Source organism: Pholis gunnellus (genome assembly GCF_910591455.1).
Source record: "Pholis gunnellus genome assembly, chromosome: 5".
Classification (NCBI taxonomy): Eukaryota; Metazoa; Chordata; class Actinopteri; order Perciformes; family Pholidae; genus Pholis; species Pholis gunnellus.
The window spans coordinates 3438157-3460807 of record NC_136531.1 but is presented as its reverse complement, the minus strand read 5'-3'; the positions used below and the strand labels follow the sequence as shown (position 1 = coordinate 3460807).

Here is a 22651-nt window from a genome sequence, read left to right as displayed (position 1 = left end):
TACTTCGTTTGCTGAAGTATATCTTTGCTGCTGTAACATACAAATTTCCCCCTGTGGATGAATAAAGTATATATCTGTCTATCTAACTAACCGTTTTATTTATATATATATATTATATATTAATATATTTCACCAAACCTGCTAACCACTTCCTGAATCAGTCACGTGGTACGGCTGGCTTGCGAGGCTTCGAACGTCAACACACACGTCATCAACACGAGCCTCGATATGCACCTCAGAAAACTCTTCCTGATTACTCGACACTCGTTTCAAACCCTTGACACGAAAGGAACCATCACTAGTAAACTGTGTTGTTGACGGGGTTTGTGTGGAGAGAACGTTTGTGTCGTTGGTGGATTGTCTCCTGGTGTCCTACGGAGCTAATGAAGTTAGCATGCTACCAGGAAGTAGACGGACCCGAACATGACCTAGGAACACAGCGCAGCTCAGAGTGAGCAAACCGTTTTTTAACGGAGCTTGTCTGGAGGAAACGTTTCTGTGATTTAGTGAAAATGTCTAAAGTCCAACTGCTGAGATGTTTAGTCAACCAGCGACTAACTGCGGCTGCTGAAGAGATATTTGGTCTGTTTGAAATAACGATAGCAGAGTACGAGGAGGAACGTTCTGCTTTAAAAGAGCAGAACGAGCGACAACGGAAACTACTGGACGCTGTTTTCAACCCTCAGCTGCAGTTACACAGAGCAGGTTGGTTCACTTTATTTCTTCTGTTCATGCTCCGACTGATAACGTTCCTCTGTAGTTTGGAGTGAGACTGTGTTGATTCAATGAATCTGTTTCTTTTTCTTCTGATCTGTTCTCTCAGCTTCTACATCAGTGATTCTCAACTGGTGGGTCAACTTTCTGTGGGTCGCGGGCCTTTGCCTGAAAAAAAATCCTGTGCGTTTATTTTGAAGGGGATTTATTCACACTCCTTAACAGTATTTGGCGTTAATGCCTTGTAATGCTAATAGACACCCGCCATTCACAGTATAGAAGAACACCCACAAAGTTTGTTTTCATGCTAATTGAGCATGGTGAAATGCAAGTACGACACCGACTACATGAGATGTGGATTTTCTTACATTGAGGACAAAAGAGGGCAAAAACATCAGTGTGTTTTGTGCAGCGAGGTTCTGGCACAAGAAAGCATGAAGCCGTCAAAACTGAAGCGGCATTTGTTGGATCAATCCGCAGCAGATAAACTGAAATACCTTTTAAATACCTTTTTTTTAATATACCTCTGTCAAATGACTCTATAATTAGACGAATTGAAGACATGTCGGATGACATCAAACAACAGATCACAGCTCGAATTAAGGCAAGTGGTCATTTTGCATTACAAATCTACAGACATAACAAACAAAGCAGTTTTACTCGTTTACGTGAAACATATGTGGGACGGGGACTTACAGGAACAATTTCTCTGCACAAGAGAGCTCCCTACTACTACGACTGCAGAGGACATTCTCAGCTCAGGTTCAAACTGCACCATCTTTTCATTAAAGACATTTGAGAAGTTGAAAATTTGGGTCGCGGTTTGTCATTAAGGGGTGATGGTGGGTCCCGCAGCCAGATCAGTTGAGAACCACTGATCTAGATGACAGAAAATATTTGTGCTTAAAGTAAAGTTTGTTCTCTTTGATAACACCACGTGGATTTTGCAGCTTGTTGAATTCTAAAATGATTAATAAGTTGATTGATTGATAAGAGTTTATTACAATATTATATTATCTGGAACCAGATAATATAATACTTAGTAATGTTCCATATATTGTGTATACACATTTCATCACATCAGACCACATTGATAGCTCAGATTTGCTTGTGTTCTAATGCAGGAATGCACCGATACCAGTATTTGTGTATCTGGGTCCGATGCTGTGCTGATGTACTTGTGATGTACTTGTGTACTACTCCGATACAACCGCACCTGATACCACTTAGGCAACATGTCGTTAACCTCTCGTCTGTTGAGCCTAAACAGACGCTCAGGTGCAACGATACCCAAATGCACCGTCAGGTTATGTTAGGGCCGGGTGGTAATTCAATATAATTATTGATTGTCTTCAAAAGTTCGGTAAAGTTGGAAAGATATTCAGGTTTTCCGTATCAATAACTCTGTAACTGTAGTAAGGTGGACAACAAGCTACATCCGCATGAGACGAGTCTATAAAGATCAATGCTGAAAAGACTTACTGTTAAAATATTCAATAGCTTCATTGTCGTGTAGTGTAACCAAATGCACTTCCTACATCAATAGGCTCTTCTTGGTTATACTACCATGTTTATTTTAGAAAACAAATGCTTTTGCATAATTTTGGCTAATTTTTATTGGGATAAATAATCAATAACTTCACTGTTACAAAGTCTGCTGCTGTTTTTAAGAAATCTTTTAACCAACGGGAACACCAAACCTCTCCCATCCTGACAACAGTCTTGATTATTTCATTTAACCTTAATTTACAGAATTAAAACTAGTTACTTACATAGTCTATTTAATTGTTCCATATTTTAAATCTGGACTGTCTCAGCTGCAGAACGGTACCAAACGGTTGGATATAAATCACTGAATACAACCTGATCAATGATAGAATGAATTAAACAATCACACAACATAGATAGACCTTGTTATCATGACACATACAGACCTGGTTACTGGCAAGTATGATAATTAAATTATTGATAATCATACAATTATTAACATTTAAAATATATCGATAATAACAGGGACCACCCTGAGATCGGGGGGGGGGGTGTAACCTTGACCTATAGGTTCCTGAGAGCAGTCTCTAGACAAAGTTTGATTGTGTCATTGTTGTTATTGTCACATTTCAGTTTCATCATCTTTACATGGATGTTCTCTACGGCTGACTACCAAGGTGGAGCGCTATTGGTTCATAAACGGAGCGCACCGATGATGCACGTCCACGGTTACGTTGTGGCTGCTTCTGAAGGTTCTATCCAATGTTTCTACGGTGGCAGGTTTACGTACATTAGTCAACTATAACTGCCCACATGATCACATCTCAGCCGGACTTAATGGAGGATGCAGGTTCTTTGAATACTTCTTAACAATGTTGGGTAGTGCCACACTTTTTTGCCATGTAAACTATTGATGACCTCATTGCTGCTGGTGCGTTGTGTCTTTACAATTTGTGTCGGCATGTCTGTTTGGTAACTGTGCACAGGGAGTGTAAGAGGGAATGATGGCAGGAAGACTACAGGAGACTATTTGCTCAATACTAATATTTCTTTGTAACGTCTCTGTGTGTTTACTGTTTTCCTGCAGACGTCCAGCAGCTGTTGGTGGTTCAAGAAGAGGTTCCCCCTGAGCAGCAGGAGTGGAGCTCCAGTCTGAACCAGAAGGACCCAGATCCCCCACACATTAAAGAGGAACAGGAGGAACTCTGGACCAGTCAGGAGGGAGAGCAGCTTCAAGGTCTGGAGGAGGCTGAAGTCAAGTTCTCATTCACTCCTGTGAAGACTGAAGATGATGAAGAGGAAGCTCAGTCCTCACAGCTTCATCAAAGACAAACTGAACAGATGGAAACAGATGCTGATGGAGAGGACTGTGGAGGACCAGAACCAGACAGGAACTCAGAACCAGATACTGAGGAGAAGCCTGGAGACTTTTCTGACACTGATGGCAGTGATGATTGGAAGGAGACCAGAGAACCTCAGTCAGCTTTAAACTCTTTGAAACCTAAAGAAGTCCATGTCAGTGATTCAAGATGTAGTGCTGGTGAGAAACTATTTAGATGCTCAGAGTGTGGGAGAACAACTGGCAGAAGGGGAGATCTGAAGAGACACATGAGAATCCACACAGGAGAGAAACCTTACAGCTGCTCAGTTTGTAAGGAATCTTTTAACCGGGGTTCAACTTTAAATAGACACATGAGAATCCACACAGGAGAGAAACCTTACAGCTGCTCAGTTTGTAAGGAATCTTTTAGCCGGGGTTCACATTTACAGAGACACATGAGAATCCACACAGGATAGAAACCTTTCAGCTGCTCAGTATTTGAGAAATCTTTTAACCAGGGTTCAACTTTAAGGACACACATGAGAACCCACACAGGAGAAAAATCTTTCAGCTGCTCAGTTTGTGATTAAAGCACAACGCAGATCTAAAGGTACACATGAAAACTCACACAGGAAAGAATCCCCTTTAGCCCTTTTACCCAATCACCCCTCCACATACCCCTTTGAGCGGTGGGCCCATAGGGCGGCGGCTCAATGTAGATTTTTCAGGTTGTTCCCGGTCGAACCATATGTCTCATGTCTCGAAAACCAGACCCTCACCAGCAAGCTCCACTCCCAGGTCTGGCTCCAGAAAGGGGCCCCGGTTTCCCTTTTTTCGGCCCAGCTGCTACAACTCTTTTCAAATGGTGAGTGAATTCTTGGTCTGAGAACACAAGTCAAACTATACCTGCAAACTTGTCGCTTTTCGTCAAAATTTGCCGTTTTGAATCAAAATATATCGTCCACGTGAATCGTGTAGATCTGTAATCGATTTTATTCGGGGGGGGGTTCAACTGGACAGCCAGTGTTTCTTAGATTGGAGTGAGACAAAGAGAAAAGATGATGTCGTGATCTTCGCAATAAAGCATCTTTGATGTGACTTGTCGAGTCTTGGCCAGTCAGCTTTAAGATGTCTACAGCGTCTTCATTTCCCTCTGTTACAGTTTAAGTTCCGTTATAGTTCAGACTTGCCCGGTTAAGTTAACGTCCACTGCATGCGGAACTTTGTCGACTGTTAACGTTCGTCAGTATCATGATTTAGTAGGAAAAAAACATAACGTGATGAAACATGCAGCCCCCCCCAGTGTTCCGGTTCACTTCACGCGGTCACTTGTTAACGTTAAACCGGAACACCGTCACATCTGGTTGCAGGTTTGTTTTTAACTCAATGTAGAATGAGGTGATTTCGTGGTCATAATAACTTGAAACATGAGGCCCAGATACTGATGAGATGATGTGGTCAAAGAGCTTCAGGAAGAGGAGGCTGTTTTGTAGCGCAGCTTGACGCAGGGCTGAGCTGTGAAGGAGCTGGGCCTGGATAAAGGTGGAGGTCTAAACAGACGGGAAGGGAGAGCAGTACAGCTTCCCGCTGTCACAGTATTTTAAATAGCCTCTGCTCCAAGGAGATGAAGTAGAGCAACAAGGGCTCACGTGCCCTCTCATCACACTGCCAGACACTGTTCACTGTGATGACTACAGCCATGTGTACTAACAGTCCCACTTGCAGTTGCTCCCAAGGGCCCTGGAGTAATGAGTGTTAAGGTGCCTGTACCTTCATTTCAGCGGGTTGCTAATGCAGAGGTGTGTATAGATCACAGCTATTATTTTACTCTTGATGAGCTACTTTAGCCAGAGTAAATTATCATTTCAATTTAAATAATTGATCTGGATTTAAATCATTTTAATTGTAAATAGAAGATAGGCCACAATTCTAACAGCTTTACGGCGACGGTGGAAGTTAATATTAAGCCATACAGTAACAGGGTTCAATGAAAACTGATCACTTTATTTTGTACAGGCGATGGTTCTCGCTACTCTTGCTATCTTTGTTTTTATATGACTAAAACTTCTGAAAGTGAAATGGATTCTCAATGGATTTTGTCTAAATAAAGGTTAATAATAATATTGATTGAAAAAAAAAGCTAACTAGTCAGCTGTTCAACTAGAGCTGAAATACTGATTAATAACTGAAAAATAAATTAGTTTTTTGCTTAAAGTAAATGATGTCTTATCACTTAATTTTCTTCTCAGAGTCAGCAGAATGCTACATTTAAAGATCATATTTAAAATAAAATTTTCCCGGGGGAGCATAACCCTGCACCCCCCGATAGGGTTTCGGACTTTTTTCAGACCTTTTTCACCTCTTATGAGTTTGCAGGTATGCACACACACGGCCCTAAACCACGTGAAGGTGATTTATTGGAAAGATGTAACATTTAAGACACGTTGTTTTCTCTTAATATTATAACGTTACTCAGCTTTATAGTGTTGTTTTTACAGTTAAAATAGAAATGTGGCAGAAAAATACCAGAAGGGCAATTCATGTGTTTAAGCATTGACTTCTGCAAGTATGTGTTTTCCTTTGTGTAATGTTATAGTTTCTGTTGTCTCTGTTTAGTCACCCAGTCCTACGCACCTTTTCACTTTACCCACCAGGTGTCCCTGTTTTTCCTCTTGTATATATTGTTTTTAATGGTTTTGAGGAAATGTGTTGTTATGATTTAGGGTAGATGTTTTCCTGGTAATTTTAATATCCCTTTTCTAGTAATGTGCATCCTGAGCTTAGTACGTACTGTAATATCAAAAGAATGTAATCTAAATGTAAAAAAACAAGAATGAAATCACACATTCTCATTTTACTTATTGTAAATAAATAATTGTTGGAAAACAATCAATTGATTTTTCTTTTTCCATGTCCAACCCACACCCATTACATATGGAAAAGATGGAAGGTAACTTAAGATGGGAATAATTTAAGAGGCTTTTATTTTGTAGGTTACCCACCAAGTTGCAGCAGAACCCGCCCTGCAGGTAGAAATGGGAGACACGCTGCTAGATTTAAGGAGAAGGCAACTGAAGACAAACTACTGGGCTAATTTACAGGAACACAATGATTCTCACCCTGCAAAAGGAGTGTTGCAGGTGGTCTGGGAGAGTGGGAGGAGTCAGAGGGATCACTTTGGTCGGGTAGACAATGACATTGCAAGAGAATCTGAAGTGTTTGATCGGAGGATAAGCCCCTCAGTAGTTTACCCGGTGGTGGCTCCATGGACGCTTGTGTGTAATAGAGCCACATTCTATAATCTAAACATGCCCTGATATATTAACAAGCACATACAGTTAATGTTGTATGTAATGTGTATTTATAATACTATCAACAAACAATTCAACCGCTTAAACTATCACCATCTACCGTGCTTCCACATGATTTACAACCAGATAGAAAACATTACCGGACAATCAATCATAAACAAACAACGGTATTATATGACAAAGGGTTAAACTATCGCCATATTTGCTACAGATCCCTGTGACCTAATGCTAATGCTAATGCTAACCAACTGGTGACGGCAGTGATCTTCACGACAGCTACAAAGTCTCTCAGTTGTTGCAAAGTTCAGCTCTGTTACCGGCTGCCTCTCCGGACTGTTGGACTCGTCAGTGATGCACAGTCATATCGCACATCTCAATACCATGCGATCTCTTCTGGTGCGGTGTTTGTCCGATTCCGGACCGTATTCACTGCGACACGGCGTGTCACTGCGTGTCTGCTTATCTAGATTTCTAGCCAGATTGCTTCCGCCCTGTTTCTTTTCTGAATAGTCAGATTGTCAGTAGTGATTACGTTACAACCTGCTCTACTTATTATTTTATTTACAATTAGCTTATATCTTTTTCAGTTCTTTATATTTCTTCTATTTACATAAAAGAAAAACCTTGTTTGACTTGACAATTATACAAGTACAACTGTTACAGTCATCACATAATTTTTGAATCTACATGTGGAACTAAATGCTCACAAGCTTGTTGGTGCTACTCGGACCTTTTATTAACGCACAACAGTCCGGCTCGGTATATCTTCCGGTGTTTGTCTGGAGGAAACGTGTCTGTGGTTTAGTAAAAAATGTCTAAAGTCCAAATGCTGAGATGTTTAGTCAACCAGCGACTAACTGCGGCTGCTGAAGAGATATTTGGTGTGTTTGAAAGAACGATAGCAGAGTACGAGGAGGAACGTTCTACTTTAAAAGAGGAGAACGAGCGACAAAGGAAACTACTGGACGCTGTTTTCAACCCTCAGCTGCGGTTACACAGAGCAGGTTGGTTCACTTTATTTATTAGGGCCCGAGCACCGACGTAGTCGAAGCGGAGGACTCCGTGATGGGTCTATGAAACAGTTTAGCCAATTGCTGATTAAAGATATGAATGTATGACATACAATTTAGCTAATCAGCGTCCTCAAATAGATTCAGTTTGGGGCCAAAATCTGTATTGCTCCGAGCTGCGCGTTCTCGTCGGGACTAGTCTCTACAGGCGAGCGCGAGCACTACTCCTCCAAGACCCGTTTGAGAGGAGAACCTTTGCGGAGAAAGAGCTGATCCCAGATCAGCCTGACCTCACAACCAGACAGCAGACTAGCAGAACATGCGAAGCATCTCTAGTAGCTGTACACCAGACGGGTTGGGCTAGCTGGATGCAGTCATGCTAATAACTTATTTAGCTTTTGAAAACAACGGGACAGATCCAGCATGGACAGTTACGGGAGTGAGGGATGAGGAGGTAAGGACACATGAGAACACCAGGGCACACATGAGAACTCTGTAAGCTACATATTAGGCAAAGTGAACATCTTTCCTTCTACATAGTTTTCCTCAGTCTCATTTGATCATGGAAGCATCAACATTTAATTGAGACGGTAAATTAACAGTGAAAACTCATCATCGCTTAACTCAGTGGTTCCCAAACTGGGGGGGGGGGGGGCCCTAGGTGGGGCGCAGCTTTACTATATGGGGGTGCGGCTTCATCACCAACCCAGTAAATTTTAGTAATTCAGTAATTCAATTTAAAAAAGGGAAACTCGTGTATTATATAGATTCATTACACACAAGGTGATATATTTCAAGTGATTATTTCTTTTAATTTTGATGATTATTATACCAAATTCAGAATCTCAGAAAAAGGGCGGCGACGTGGCGGCTCGGCAAATTTCGATCCTTCGCCATGAACGAATAAACTGATGGTCAGAACTTTTCCAGTTTTCACATGTTTGATTAAAGTCCAGTCCTGAAGACATCTACAGGCCAATTATGTATAATTGTCATAGCGCTGCCTACTGGTAATAGGAGGTTAAAGTTTCTAAATTTTGGCTTGTTTCTCTTAGTAGGTAAATCAGATAAACATCAAATTAGTTCCACACAAATGTAAGAAGTTCATAATGCCAGTTCATGAAGCTTTTGATGTTTCGTCGAACGCCGTTGCCGTGGCGATGCAATCTTCGCCGTAAAAAACGTAGGTTCTTTTGAGGCGCTAAAAATGCTCGAAACGTAAGAAAACTTGGCACAAAGATTTAAAGCCCAACATTTTGTTACATATTATGGTTTTAATGCTTCAGAGTGGCAATTCAGCTCGATAGCGCCCTCTACAAAACTTCGACGAAGCAGCCCTCGCAGTACGTTTCACATAGATTTACACAATTTGGTCGGCACATGTATCATATTTGGACTTAAAAAAAAGTCTTACAGGTCCATGCTCTAAACCCAACTGGGAGTCAGCCATTTTGAATTTTCTATGAATTTTGAGTGTTGTTTTTGCCATTTCCAGGCGCTGTACTTTAACAAACTCCTCCTAGGGAAATAATCAAATCAACTATAAATTTGGTCAGTACAATCTAAAGACCTTTGTGACTAAAAGTTATTCAAAGTTTGTTTCGTGAAAGGCTGTTGCTGTGGCGATGATTCTTCGCCATGAAAAATGAAGGTGTTTTTGAGGGGTTAAAAATGCTCAAAACATAACCAAACTTGTCAAACACATTTAAAATCATGGATGTAGTTATCTGTTCTGATTTTATTGCTTCAGAGTTGCAAGTCGGCTCGATAGCGCTCCCTACAATATTTTGATGATGCAGCCCTCATAGTACGTTTCACCTAGATGTATAAAATTTGGTATGTAGACTTAAAAAAATACAGCGGCCCAAACATGGAACTTTCGAGGGTTCACCCGAAAAAGACTTCTCTGATCCAAATATGTGAAAACTAAGATGTTTGGAGAGCGGAAATTGGATAAAAAAGGTTTCAAAATCACGCTTGTACGTGGAGTTTTCATTAATAGTAAAGTTAATTGTTTTTGTTCATTTTGGAGCCAGGCCATAATGTAAAGTAATTTCATGCCACGTGAAGTTTGTTGAATAAAATCAAACTTCACCCAGCCTAATTTATATGATAGATTATTGCTCATTGCTGCTGGTGCGTTGTGTCTTTACAATTTGTGTCGGCATGTCTGTTTGGTAACTGTGCACAGGGAGTGTAAGAGGGATTGATGGCAGGGGAAAAAAGTGTATCTACAGACTGTTTGCTCAATACTAATATTTCTTCGTAATGTCTCTGTGTGTTTACTGTTTTCCTGCAGACGTCCAGCAGATGTTGGTGGTTCAAGAAGAGGACCCAGAGCCCCCACACATTACAGAGGAACACGAGGACCCAGAGCCCCCACACATTAAAGAGGAACAGGAGGACCTCTGGACCAGTCAGGAGGGAGAGCAGCTTCAAGGGCTGGAGGAGGCGGACGTCAAGTTCTCATTCACTCCTGTGAAGAGTGAAGATGATGAAGAGGAACCTCAGTCCTCACAGCTTCATCAAAGACAAACTGAACAGATGGAAACAGATGCTGATGGAGAGGACTGTGGAGGACCAGAACCAGGCACAAACTCTGATCCAGGTAGACATCCAGAACCAGATACTGATGACAATGGAGAATCTTCTGACACTGGTGGCAGTAATGATTGGAAGGAGACCAGAGAACCTCAGTCAGGTTTAAACTCTTTGAAACCTGATGAAGTCCATGTCAGTGATTCAAGATGTAGAACCCACACAGAAGAGAATCCTTACAGCTGCTCAGTTTGTAAGAAATCTTTTAACTATTGTTCAAATTTAAAGACACACATGAGAATCCACACAGGAGAGAAACCTTACAGCTGCTCAGTTTGTAAGAAATCTTTTAACCAGTGTTCACATTTACGGACACACATGAGGATCCACACAGGAGAGAAACCTTACAGCTGCTCAGTTTGTAATAAAACTTTTAACCATTGTTCACATTTACAGACACACATGAGGATCCACACAGGAGAGAAACCTTACAGCTGCTCAGTTTGTAAGAAATCTTTTAACCAGTGTTCACATTTACAGGCACACATGAGGATCCACACAGGAGAGAAACCTTTCAGCTGCTCAGTTTGTAAGAAAACTTTTAACCATTGTTCAAATGTAAAGATACACATGAGAATCCACACAGGAGAGAAACCTTTCAGCTGCTCAGTGTGTGATGAAAGATTTCGGCACAAGTCAGCTTTGAAGTTACACATGACTACTCATACAAGAGACAACTGGCTTTAGTGGTTCTGTTTGTATACAAAAGGTAAATCTGACACACCACATTGCACATAACGCAGGGTAAGAAATATGGTGCTTTTTTTCCCTATCTTTATTCAAAAGCATGTTTTTATTTGAGAGCATTGCTTATAGATTCCACGTTCAGATTTTGAATTGTTTCCCTCAAAACCCTGTCCTCCCACACAATTATCCCCCGCTTGCGATTAGTGACACAATAAACCTTGATTGCTCTGAGAGATCCATGCTTTGTTTAAGGTGACGCCTCCTCACGTTGGCAGGGAGCTTAGTACTGTCTTTAGTTTGATCCAGTAGACTAATTGAGTTTTTATTTTCTAGTTAGTGTTGGTTTTCTAGAGGGGTCCGGGGCACGCTCACCTGGAAGAAAATGTTGTTTTTAACTGTCGCACCCTTGTTGCCATATTGAGAGCCGTGTGGAGGCAGTCCTTCAATCATAAATTTGTAGTATGTGTTTTCCTTTGTGTAATGTTATAGTTTCTTTTGTCTCTGTTTAGTCACCCAGTCTTACGCACCTTTTCACTTTACCCACCAGGTGTCCCTGTTTTTCCCTCTTGTATATATTGTCTTTAATGGTTTTGAGGAAATGTGTTGTTATGATTTAGGTTAGATGTTTTCCTGGTCATTTTAATATTCTAGTAATATGTTTCTAGTAATGTGCATCCTGAGCTTAGTACATACTGTAATATCAAAAGAATGTATCTAAATGTAAAAAAAACAAGAATGAAATCACACATTGTCATTTTGCTTATTGCTGAGGGAGCAGAGGTGCAGAAAAAGATCAGAAGGCAGTTAATGGGTTGAATTCTTCTCTAGAAGTAAATAAATGTTGGAAAAAAATGAATTGAGTTTTTTTTTTTCATGTCCAACCCACACCCATTACATATGGAAAAGATGGAAGGTAACTTAAGATGGGAATAATTTATAGAGGCTTTTATTTTGTAGGTTACCCACCAAGTTGCAGCAGAACCTGCCCTGCAGGTAGAAATGGGAGACACGTTGCTAGATTTAAGGAGAAGGCAACTGAAGACAAACTACTGGGCTAATTTACAGGAACACAATGATTCTCACCCTGCAAAAAGGGTGTTGCAGGTGGTCTGGGAGAGTGGGAGGAGTCAGAGGGATCACTTTGGTCATGTAGACAATGACATTGCAAGAGAATCAGAAGTCTTTGATCGGAGGATAAGCCCCTCAGTAGTTTACCCGGTGGTGGCTCCATGGACGCTTGTGTTGCCTGACATAGACTGGTATTTGTTAGAGCTTGAAAAGGAAAGAAAAAGATGAAGTTGATTTGGTAAGTGCATTTTAATATTATGTAATGAAAGAGTATCATGATTTTACACGGATGGTCCTAAGAAACCTGAGACAGGAGTGACAGGATATGGGGCGGCAACACCAGCTAAAGGAAGAGGAATCAACAGAAGAACATCCAATCATTTTGGGGTTTACACAGTGGAGATAATGGCAGTGCTGGTTTTACTATGATGGGTGGAAATAACTAGACAGGAAACAGTGTTGATTTGCTCCGACTCATCATCAGCCCAAAAGCAAGTTTAATTTCTTTTCATTCAAACAGCCGTCAAGATAAATGTTGAATGGACTGTACTTGTGTCGAGCTTTTCTAGTCTTTTGACCACTCAAAGCGCTTTAACACTACATGTCATCATTCACACACTGATAGCAGGGGCTACCATGCAAGGTGCCACCTGCCCATCAGGACTAACTAACATTCATACAACATTCAGACACTGTAGGCATCGAGGACACATCGACATGGACTAGCGGAGCCGAGGATCAAACCGCCGATCCTCTGATTCGACCCTGCTCTACCACAGTTGCCCCATATACTGCATGAAGTCCTCCAGTCAACCAGAAGAATAACTAATCAGGGAGGTCAGGTTAAATTCCTGTGAGTTCTAGCGCATCTAGGAGTGAGTGGGAATGAGAGGGCGGATGAGTTGGCAAAGAGGGCTTTAAAGACAGGAAACACAGATATGCACATTAGTGTCAGTAAAGCAGACGTCAAGTGTATTATTTGGGGATAAGAATCAACCGAATGTGGCAAAAAAGGGGTGCATGACTGCACATTAAAAGGAGTACTGAGCCTGGGTGAAGGAGCACAGTAGAGGGTTCAATAATCAAAGTTGCAGTCCTAGGCTTGTATTTTTTTATACAGAGCTTCTGTTATTTAGCCAACCCTCATTGATATAAATGGGGTGGACTAAATAATAGAAAAACCTGTTTGTATAACGTCATACAATTCAATAAATTGTGGTCTCTAAGTGATCATACAGTTGCATCAACACCTGTAAAAAAACAATGATGGAAATGATGGTAGGATTTATGCAGTGAAGAAGTACTCAGATATTTTACTAATAAGTAAAAGTACTAATACCACACTGTGAAAATACTCCACTACAGTTAAAAGTCCTCCATTCAAACCTTAAGTAAAAGTATGAATCAGCAAAAATGTACTTAAAGTCGTAAAAGTATTGATTGTGCAGTAAAATGATCCTCGTCGGTGCATGTTTTTAACTAGTTTATTCTACATCAATGCATCATATTCTATAAAATCATGTTTGTAGCGTCTCTGTCCTGTGAGAACCTTGTATCTCCAGAAAAGAAAAACCTGTTTTCGGCTTTGTGACGATGTATTTTCCAGCTGATCCAAGAGTCTTTTTAAAGAGTTTATTTATCTGAAGAAGTAGGAGGATTTTATCATCACATAAAAGGAACATTTCATCCTCCAGTTTATCACAAACATTCAACATCAACACATCTGGAGATACGAGGTTCAAACTGGACAGGAAGGAGATGAAAATCTGTAACTAAAGCTGTGAGACAAATGTAGTAAAAAGTACAATATTTACCTCTGAGATGTAATGGAGGAGAAAGTTTCATGAAATGGAAATACTCAAGTAAAGTATATATAACATGAATTTGTACTTAAGTACAGTTATTGACTAAATAGGAATAACTCCATCTTTACCAGCTGCAATTTTAAACAGATGAACTCATAAATACATCAGTAATAGTTTTACTCATATTCTGATATGGGCCATTCTGCATAATGTTTACTTTTGGTACGTTAAGTGCATTTTATTACTGATACAGTTGCACTTTTATTATAAGAAAGATTTTGAGTATTTCTACACACTGGTGCATTACTTCTTTCATATAAGAAATAAACCAGAGTCCTTCTTCCACCGCTGCCATCTACTGCCCCCTTCAGGCCGCAGTGCACCATGTCCAGGTGGAGGTAGTTAAAGAGAAGGTGGAGGATGCTACTCACCTCCTTCACGAGGACATTTGTTTCTAATTTAGGTCAAATTAAGGTCACATCCAAAGAGGACATGCGCTTTTGTGGATGCTTGTATCACCTGAGCAGATATTTTTAATTGAGTGAATAAAGTACAAACCTTCACGAATGGAAATCTCACTACACAACACATAACTGTAAATAAATACTCAGTTTAAACTATCGCCGTATGTGCTACACATCCCCGTGACGTAATGCTAATGCTAATGCTAACCAACTGGTGACGGAAGTGATCTTCACGTCAGCTACAAAGTCTCTCAGTTGTTGCAAAGTTCAGCTCTGTTACCGGTTGCCTCTCCGGACTTTTAGACTCGTCAGTGATGCACAGTCATATCGCACATCTCAATACCATGCGATCTCTTCTGGTGCGGTGTTTGTCCGATTCCGGATCGTATTTACTGCGACACGGCGTGTCACTGCGTGTCTGCTTATCTAGATTTCTAGCCAGATTGCTTCCGCCCTGTTTCTTTTCTGAATAGTCAGAATGTCAGTATTAATTACTTTACAAACTGCTTTACTTATTATTTTATTTACAATTAGCTTAGATCGTTTTCAGTTATTTATATTTCTTCTATTTACATGAAAGAAAAACCCTGTTTCACTTGACAATTATACAAGTACAACTGTTACGTTTTGAATCTACATGTGGAACTAAATGTTCACAAGCCTGTTGGTACTACTCGGACCTTTTATTAACGCAAAACAGTCCGTCTCGGTATATCTTCCGGTGTTTTTCTGGAGGAAACGTTTTTGTGGTTTAGTGAAAATGTCTAAAGTCCAAATGCTGAGATGTTTAGCCAACCAGCGACTAACTGCGGCTGCTTTAAAAGAGCAGAACGAGCGACAACGGAAACTACTGGACGCTGTTTTCAACCCTCAGCTGCGGTTACACAGAGCAGGTTGGTTCACTTTATTTATTAGGGCCCGAGCACCGACGTAGTCGGAGCGGAGGACTCCGTGACGGGTCTATGAAACAGTTTAGCCAATTGCTGATTAAAGATATGAATGTGTGACATACAATTTAGCTAATCAGCGTCCTCAAATAGATTCAGTTTGGGGCCAAATCTGTATTGCTCCGAGCTGAGCGTTCTCGTCGGGACTAGTCTCTGCAGGCGAGCGCGAGCACTACTCCTCCAAGACCCGTTTGAGAGGAGAACTTTGGCGGAGAAAGAGCTGATCCCAGATCAGCCTGACCTCACAACCAGACAGCAGACTAGCAGAACATGCGAAGCTTCTCTAGTAGCTGTACACCAGAAAGGTTTGGCTAGCTGGATGCAGTCATGCTAATAACTTATTTAGCTTTTTAAACAACGGGACAGATCCAGTATGGACAGTAACGGGAGTGAGGGATGAGGAGGTAAGGAAACATGAGAACACCAGGGCACACATGAGAACATGAGTAACACATGAGGCACTCATGTTCACAGGCACACATGAGTAAGCTACATATTAGGCAAAGTGAACATCTTTTCTTCTACATAGTTTTCCTCAGTCTCATTTGCTTTACTTGGTCATGGAGGCATCAACATTTAATTAAGACGGTAAATTAACAGTGAAAACTCATCATCGCTCAGCTCAGTGGTACCCAAACTGGGGGGCGCTCTCCCTAGGGGGGCGCAGTGTCACCAGTGTCACCCACCAACCCACACACACAGGTAAAACAATAGAAAATTATAACACAAATAATTGCAAAAAAGTTGTAAAGATAGAGCACTATATCATATGGTTGCACCTAAGAACTAAAAATAAAATAAATCAAGCGGAACCGACATGAATATAACGAGGAATATCCGTCCCTGGATTTTATAAGCACTATGGTCGGCCAAGAAGAGAGACCCCAGTGTGTTGTGTGTCTTAAAATGCTGTCTGTAGACCGTATGAAGCCCACACCAGTCACTGATTGATATGTAGGAATGGGAATGTACCTATGAATAGGATTATGATAAAAAGAATATGATCCATGCAGAAAAAGCTTGAGTAGCTTGCACATCCTGTTTAATTCAGTTTTAAAGAACCTAAGATTTGGGTAACCTAAGTTGTGGCACTCTTCAAGAAGCTTTTATTGAAAGCAATCTGAACAAAGTAAATCCACATCAATCATGGCTGGATGTGTTATTTTCTTGTTTGAGAGAACCTGTTGTGTTATTTTTTTGTTTGAGAGAACCTGTTAAATGTGGGGAAATGTGGGAAAACATTGTTTGCACTTAAAATAAATTAAGTTCATTTTATTTACAAATGAATATGTCAGAAAGCAATTTACATGTAGGAATAGGAATGTGATCTATGCTGAAAGCACTGAGTAACTTCTTGTCTTTGATCATTATTCTATATGTAGCATTTATTATTTTCCTGCACACTAATTCAGTTTGAAAAACCTTAATGGGGAAATTTAAGTTGTTGCACTGTTCCTAACTTCAATTTTAACATTTGAAGTTCATTTTACTTGAAAATATATTCCAGAATCTAATGCAAAAGTCCAATCTTTTTGGAAATTGATTTTATTATGTTATATGTACTTATTTTAGAAAGAAAAACATATTTTATAGAGATTATATATTATAATGCAATATAAATAAACATGTTTCACTATATTTAGTGCTGGGCAACAATTCAAATTTGTAATCACATTATGCGCAAAATTCAATGAATTCAAAAGTAGTGTATTGCACATTTTTATTAAAAAAGTACTGCTATATGAACAAAAGTGCAATAACATTTGGTTTGCAAACACTTTAAACAAATAAGGTTCTTTTTAACAGCAGTCAGCTTTACACAGTAGTAGTTAAAATACAGTTATAATGATTCTGATAATAGATATTCAGCCGGTGTTCACAACTTTATCTTCATGTGTCTAATAGATGCAATTTGAAATATACAGGTGCATCTGTAGCATTGCTGAGGTGTTATGGAAGCCCAGGTTGCTTTGATAGGGGCCTTCAGCTCATCTGCATTGTTGGGTCTGATGTCTCATCTTCCTCTTGACAAAACCGCAAAGATTCTCTATTCTGTAAACACTGACCAGAATGAATGAAGTGAACTCACGGGGGGAGTAAAAGGGTTTGCAGTGTATGATGAAAGATTCCAGGTCAGGGGAACAGTGCTGCAGAATCACTGTCACATTGTTGCACCAGCCACTGTTGGTATAGAAACAGATTCCTCCACCTTTCGATTTGCCGGAGAGCTCCGTGTCGCGATCCGCTCTGAACAGCTGGAAACCAGCCAGCTGGAACGCGGAGTCCGGTATCGATCCACAGAGCCAGGTCTCAGTGAAGCACAAAACGGAAGAAGACGCACCAGCGCTCCGGCCCGTTTCCCTCTCCTACGGCGTTTCACTGCATGTGCTAAGGTGAGAGCACCTTTGACTAGAATGTCCAGTACTTGCACAGAAGTTAGCAGAAAAGTTTGAACTAAGTCCGCTGGAGTTGTACCCCTGGTGTTCATGAGCTCATCTCTGGTGAAAGAGCTCCGAGTATCGCAGCATTAAAACTGAATTAATGACAAATACAACACAAAACAATGCACACCAACACTTCGAGGCAGCCGTCCGTGGCGCCATCTTGATGACCTCATTGCTGCTGGTGCGTTGTCTTTACAATTTGTGTCGGCAATCTAGGTATCTACAGGAGACTATTTGCTCAGTACTAATATTTCTTCGTAACGTCTCTGTGTTTATTGTTTTCCTGCAGACTTCCAGCAGATGTTGGTATTTAAAGAAGAAGTTCCCCCTGAGCAGCAGGAGTGGAGCTCCAGTCTGGACCAGGAGGACCCAGAGCCCCCACACATTAAAGAGGAACAGGAGGACCCAGAGCCCCCACACATTAAAGAGGAACAGGAGGACCCAGAGCCCCCACACATTAAAGAGGAACAGGAGGACCCAGAGCCCCCACACATTAAAGAGGAACAGGAGGACCCAGAGTCCCCACACATTAAAGAGGAACAGGAGGACCCAGAGGTCCCACACATTAAAGAGGAACAGGAGGACCCAGAGGTCCCACACATTAAAGAGGAACATGAGGAACTCTGGACCAGTCAGGAGGGAGAGCAGCTTCAAGGTCTGGAGGAGGCTGATGTCAAGCTCTCATTCACTCCTGTGAAGGTTGAAGCTCAGTCCTCACAGCTTTATCAAAGACAAACTGAACAGATGGAAACAGAAGCTGATGGTGAGGACTGTGGAGGACCAGAACCAGGCAGAAACTCAGATCCAGATAGACATCCAGAACCAGATACTGATGAGAAGACTGGAGACTTTTCTGACACTGATGACAGTGGTGATTGGAAGGAGACCAGAGAACCTCAGTCAGGTTTAAACTCTTTGAAACCTGATGAAGTCCATGTCAGTGATTCAAGATGTAGTGCTGGTGAGAAACTATTTGCATGCTCTGAGTGTGGGAAAACAACTGGCAGAAGTAGAGATCTGAAGAGACACATGAGAATCCACACAGGAGAAAAACCTTACAGCTGCTCAGTTTGTAAGAAATCTTTTAACCAGCGTTCACATTTACAGATACACATGAGAACCCACACAGGAGAGAAACCGTTCAGCTGCTCAGTTTGTAAGAAATCTTTTAACAATTGTTCACATTTAAAGAGACACATGATAATCCACACAGGAGACAAACCTTACAGCTGCTCAGTTTGTAAGAAATCTTTTAACCACTGTTCAACTTTACAGACACACATGAGAATCCACACAGGAGAGAAACTTTTCAGCTGCTCAGTTTGTAAGAAATCTTTTAACCAGTGTTCAAATTTACAGACACACATGAGAATCCACACAGGAGAGAAACCTTTCAGCTGCACAGTTTGTAAGAAATCTTTTAACAATTGTTCAAATTTACAGACACACATGAGAATCCACACAGGAGAGAAACCTTTCAGCTGCTCAGTGTGTGATAGAAGATTTCGGCACAAGTCAGTTCTGAAGTCACACATAATTACTCATACAAGAGACAACAGACTTTAGTGGTTCTGTTTGTATACAAAAGTTAAATCTGACACACCACATGGCACATAACGCAGGGGAAGAAATATGGTGCTTTTTTCCTATCTTTATTTTAAAGCATGTTGTTTCAATTTGAGAGCATTTCTTATTGATTCCACATTCAGATTTTGAATTGTTTCCCTCAAAACCCTGTCCTCACACACAATTAGCCCCCGCTTGCGATCAGTGACACAATAAACCTTGATTGCTCTGAGAGATCCATGCTTTGTTTAAGGTGACGCCTCCTCACGTTGGCAGGGAGCTTAGTACTGTCTTTAGTTTGATTGAATTTTTATTTTCTAGTTAGTGTTGGTTTTCTAGAGGGGTCCGGGGCACGCTCGCCTGGAAGAAAATGTTGTACATTTTAAAGTTAAATGCATCAATCTGGTGCATTTTGAGACCAACATCAAGATGCTAGTTCTATAAAGAACTTTGTCCTCTTGTAAACAATTTTGTGATCTTTTAGCGGTGGTGGAATGTAACTAAGTACATTAACTTAAGTATTGCATTTGACATTTTTGAGGTACTTGTACTTTACTTGAGTACCTGCAGCATTAAAGTGTTCATTTACTGATCATTTTTTTCATTAATTGATTAATGTATAATCTTATATACTCTTGAGATCAAACTTGTTTAAGATAAGTAAATGAAGTAACCTTGGATTGAATTACCTGTTTTGTTGTTGTCAAATGTTGCCAATATTTACAGCTGATAACACCGTTCCAAGCTTATTATTGTTAGCTCTGTCAGCACTGTTGTTGTTGTGAACTGTTGCACCCTTGTTGCCATATTGAGATTCATGCGGAGGCAATCCTTCAATCATGAATTTGTTTATGACTTTGTAATTCAGCAACTTTTTAAAATGTTTTTTTAATAGTTTGGTTTTGTACTTAATTTACACTGCTTTCATCCTGTGGCTACACACTATTGTTTGTATAACTTGATATTTGATTGAATAATAAAGGTATTCAGTTCGTAAATTGTTCCAGCTGTCAACATGTTTATTCAAGGTGGTAACAGGTCAATTACGGGGGAACCAGCTCCCATATAAGAGACCTTCGCTCTCCTGAACATAACAAAAGTTTAAGTTTGGCATCTCCAAAAAGTGTTGAACCATCAACTCTGACTGTCACGATGTTAAGAGACACCACGAGAAAACCCCCAAACTGGTCTATACTGAAGCCTCCACCGGTCATGTGACTCTCACCTTGCAGGTCATAGCGGTCTGTTGAGAGTCTCAGCAGATGGAGTTCTCAGGATGCTGCCTTCTATTTTTTACCCTTTACAAAACCAAAAACATGAGGAAAAGCTTAAGGACTGAATTAAACAGCCTGTTAATCTGCTATAGTGTTAGCTGCAAGAATTAGCACGTCTTGCTAACGAGTTTACTACTACAGTAGTAACCAGTGGTGAAGGAAGTATTTACATCTTTTACTTTCCTAAAAGTAGTAATACTGTGATATTTAATAGAAGTGAAATTTCTGCATTCAAATATTTACTTGAAAGTACAAAAAGATTAATATCTATTTAAGGTCATTTCTAAATAATATATTATAATTAATGATGCATTGTGTCCACCACTTTAATGCTTGTGGGAGAAAAATGTATTTGTCTTGAAGTATATTTGTGTAAAATCAATCATATCCATAATTTGAAATTATCCATGTATATTCACATTCATACTGTGATATTGGCCTGTATCATTGTCATATGTTATTCACGTCACTGAGACAGGGAGTCTATTATAGCGGCCTTGGAGCCCGGGTGAAGATAGAGGGGGGATGACTTGGATAAACAAGTAGGGCAAGATTTCTAACTGAGGGAAAAGACAAGAGCCAGTCGCTGTGACGGGTGGCCAGAGGTGGAATCGAGAGAAGATAAGTGGGGAAGGAGACTGGTTGTTTTAAAAACCCTGTTATGACTTGTCTGTGTAACTTGTCTCGGTGAAATTTCAGAGGAGGACATCGCCGAAGGGGGGGAGATTTAGGGTAGAATGGAGGTAATGTACAATGTTATTGTGAAGTTAGTTGACTCCGGACAGTTCGGTTTACTTGTATACTTTGATGCAAATAAGTCTGCATGAACTGAAGAAAATCCAATCTCTCTTGTGTTCTGTGGGTGTTCGTTACTGACTTCCTAATAGTGAGATCCTGTGGTGTCTCACCACGAGTCAGATAAAGTCAAAGAAGTGGCTCATCAATCAGGGAAAAAAACCACAAGCTGCTATAATCAATAGTTGTTTTTACAGAAACAACCTCTTGTATGTTATGTGACACGTCCGCGCGCTCCGCTCTGGTCCGAGCCGGAAAGTGGCTATGCCACGTACGAGGCTTGCAGGCAGGGCTGACGTAGCTCGTGTGGAATCCCTAGGTCCGATACAAGAACAGCAGGCAGGCTCACCTGGCGTGGAATCCCGGGGTCCTACACCAGTGGCAGGCAGGATCGACTGTGTGACACCTGAGGCTCGACACAGGATTAGGCAAGTCTACTCAGCTGATCTCCGAGGAACGAACTGGAGGACTTTTTCGACCAGGTGAAATACGAAGCTCGACACTGGACAGCAGGTAAGTTGCAGACAAACAGGGAGTTAGCACCGGAACTTCAGAGTGTAAACGAACAGACTTACGGGGCCAGAATACCAGGTAGGGTAACGGACGGACTGACAGCTGGGACGAGAATGACCGGAGTATTTATGTCAGCTGGAGATGAGGCACAGCTGTGGGTGGAAGGAGTTCGGCCGGAGGATTCAGAGGACTGGAGTGTACGGGCTTGAAAGGAGACACATGGAAAACAGGGTGGATTCTCATGGATTGCGGGAGCTTGAGTTTGACCGTGACTGGGTTAATAATGGAAACGATGGGGAACAGGCCAATGTATCTGGGGGAGAGTGTCTTGGATTCTGTGGTAACCCCTACCTTGTCGGCAGACATCCAGGAGGCGGTTGACTGTATATACCGGACCGCCCTCGATGAGTCGGGGGGGTGGAAGGAGTTCGGCCGGAGGGTTCAGAGGACTGGAGTGTACGGGCTTGAAAAGAGACACATGGAAAACAGGGTGGATTCTCATGGATTGCGGGAGCTTGAGTTTGACCGTGACTGGGTTAATAATGGAAACGATGGGGAACAGGCCAATGTATCTGGGGGAGAGTGTCTTGGATTCTGTGCTTAGGGGTATGTCTTTGGTGGAAAGCCAGACCTGTTGGCCAGGGAG

At 41.1% G+C, this 22651-nt stretch overlaps 3 protein-coding genes across 3 annotated transcripts; all 3 read left to right on the top strand.

The window, feature by feature from the left end:
• Positions 1 to 256: 256 nt before the first annotated feature.
• LOC306696406 (uncharacterized protein) lies at positions 257 to 6297 on the top strand. Its single transcript, XM_079160010.1, has 2 exons — positions 257 to 705; positions 3290 to 6297. The coding sequence occupies exons 1-2, from the start codon at positions 513 to 515 to the stop codon at positions 3997 to 3999; spliced, it is 903 nt and encodes a 300-aa protein (XP_079016136.1). The 5' UTR covers positions 257 to 512; the 3' UTR covers positions 4000 to 6297.
• A 1333-nt stretch (positions 6298 to 7630) lies between these two features.
• On the top strand, positions 7631 to 11868 carry LOC306696405 (uncharacterized protein). Its single transcript, XM_079160009.1, has 2 exons — positions 7631 to 7838; positions 10144 to 11868. Exons 1-2 carry the CDS (start codon positions 7646 to 7648, stop codon positions 11127 to 11129), a joined length of 1179 nt encoding a protein of 392 aa, XP_079016135.1. The 5' UTR covers positions 7631 to 7645; the 3' UTR covers positions 11130 to 11868.
• Positions 11869 to 15226: 3358 nt separating this feature from the next.
• On the top strand, positions 15227 to 20413 carry LOC306696285 (uncharacterized protein; the record flags this gene model as incomplete). Its single annotated transcript, XM_079159867.1, has 2 exons — positions 15227 to 15359; positions 18147 to 20413. The coding sequence occupies 2 exons, from the start codon at positions 15227 to 15229 to the stop codon at positions 19421 to 19423; spliced, it is 1410 nt and encodes a 469-aa protein (XP_079015993.1). The 3' UTR covers positions 19424 to 20413.
• Between the last annotated feature and the right edge of the window lie 2238 nt (positions 20414 to 22651).

Coding starts and splice junctions, on each gene's coding strand:
- LOC306696405 (XM_079160009.1), top strand. CDS start 7,646: ATGTCTAAAGTCCAAATGCTGAGATGTTTAGTCAACCAGCGACTAACT. Junction 7,839..10,143: donor GCTGCGGTTACACAGAGCAG/GTTGGTTCACTT, acceptor GTTTTCCTGCAG/ACGTCCAGCAGATGTTGGTG.
- LOC306696406 (XM_079160010.1), top strand. CDS start 513: ATGTCTAAAGTCCAACTGCTGAGATGTTTAGTCAACCAGCGACTAACT. Junction 706..3,289: donor GCTGCAGTTACACAGAGCAG/GTTGGTTCACTT, acceptor GTTTTCCTGCAG/ACGTCCAGCAGCTGTTGGTG.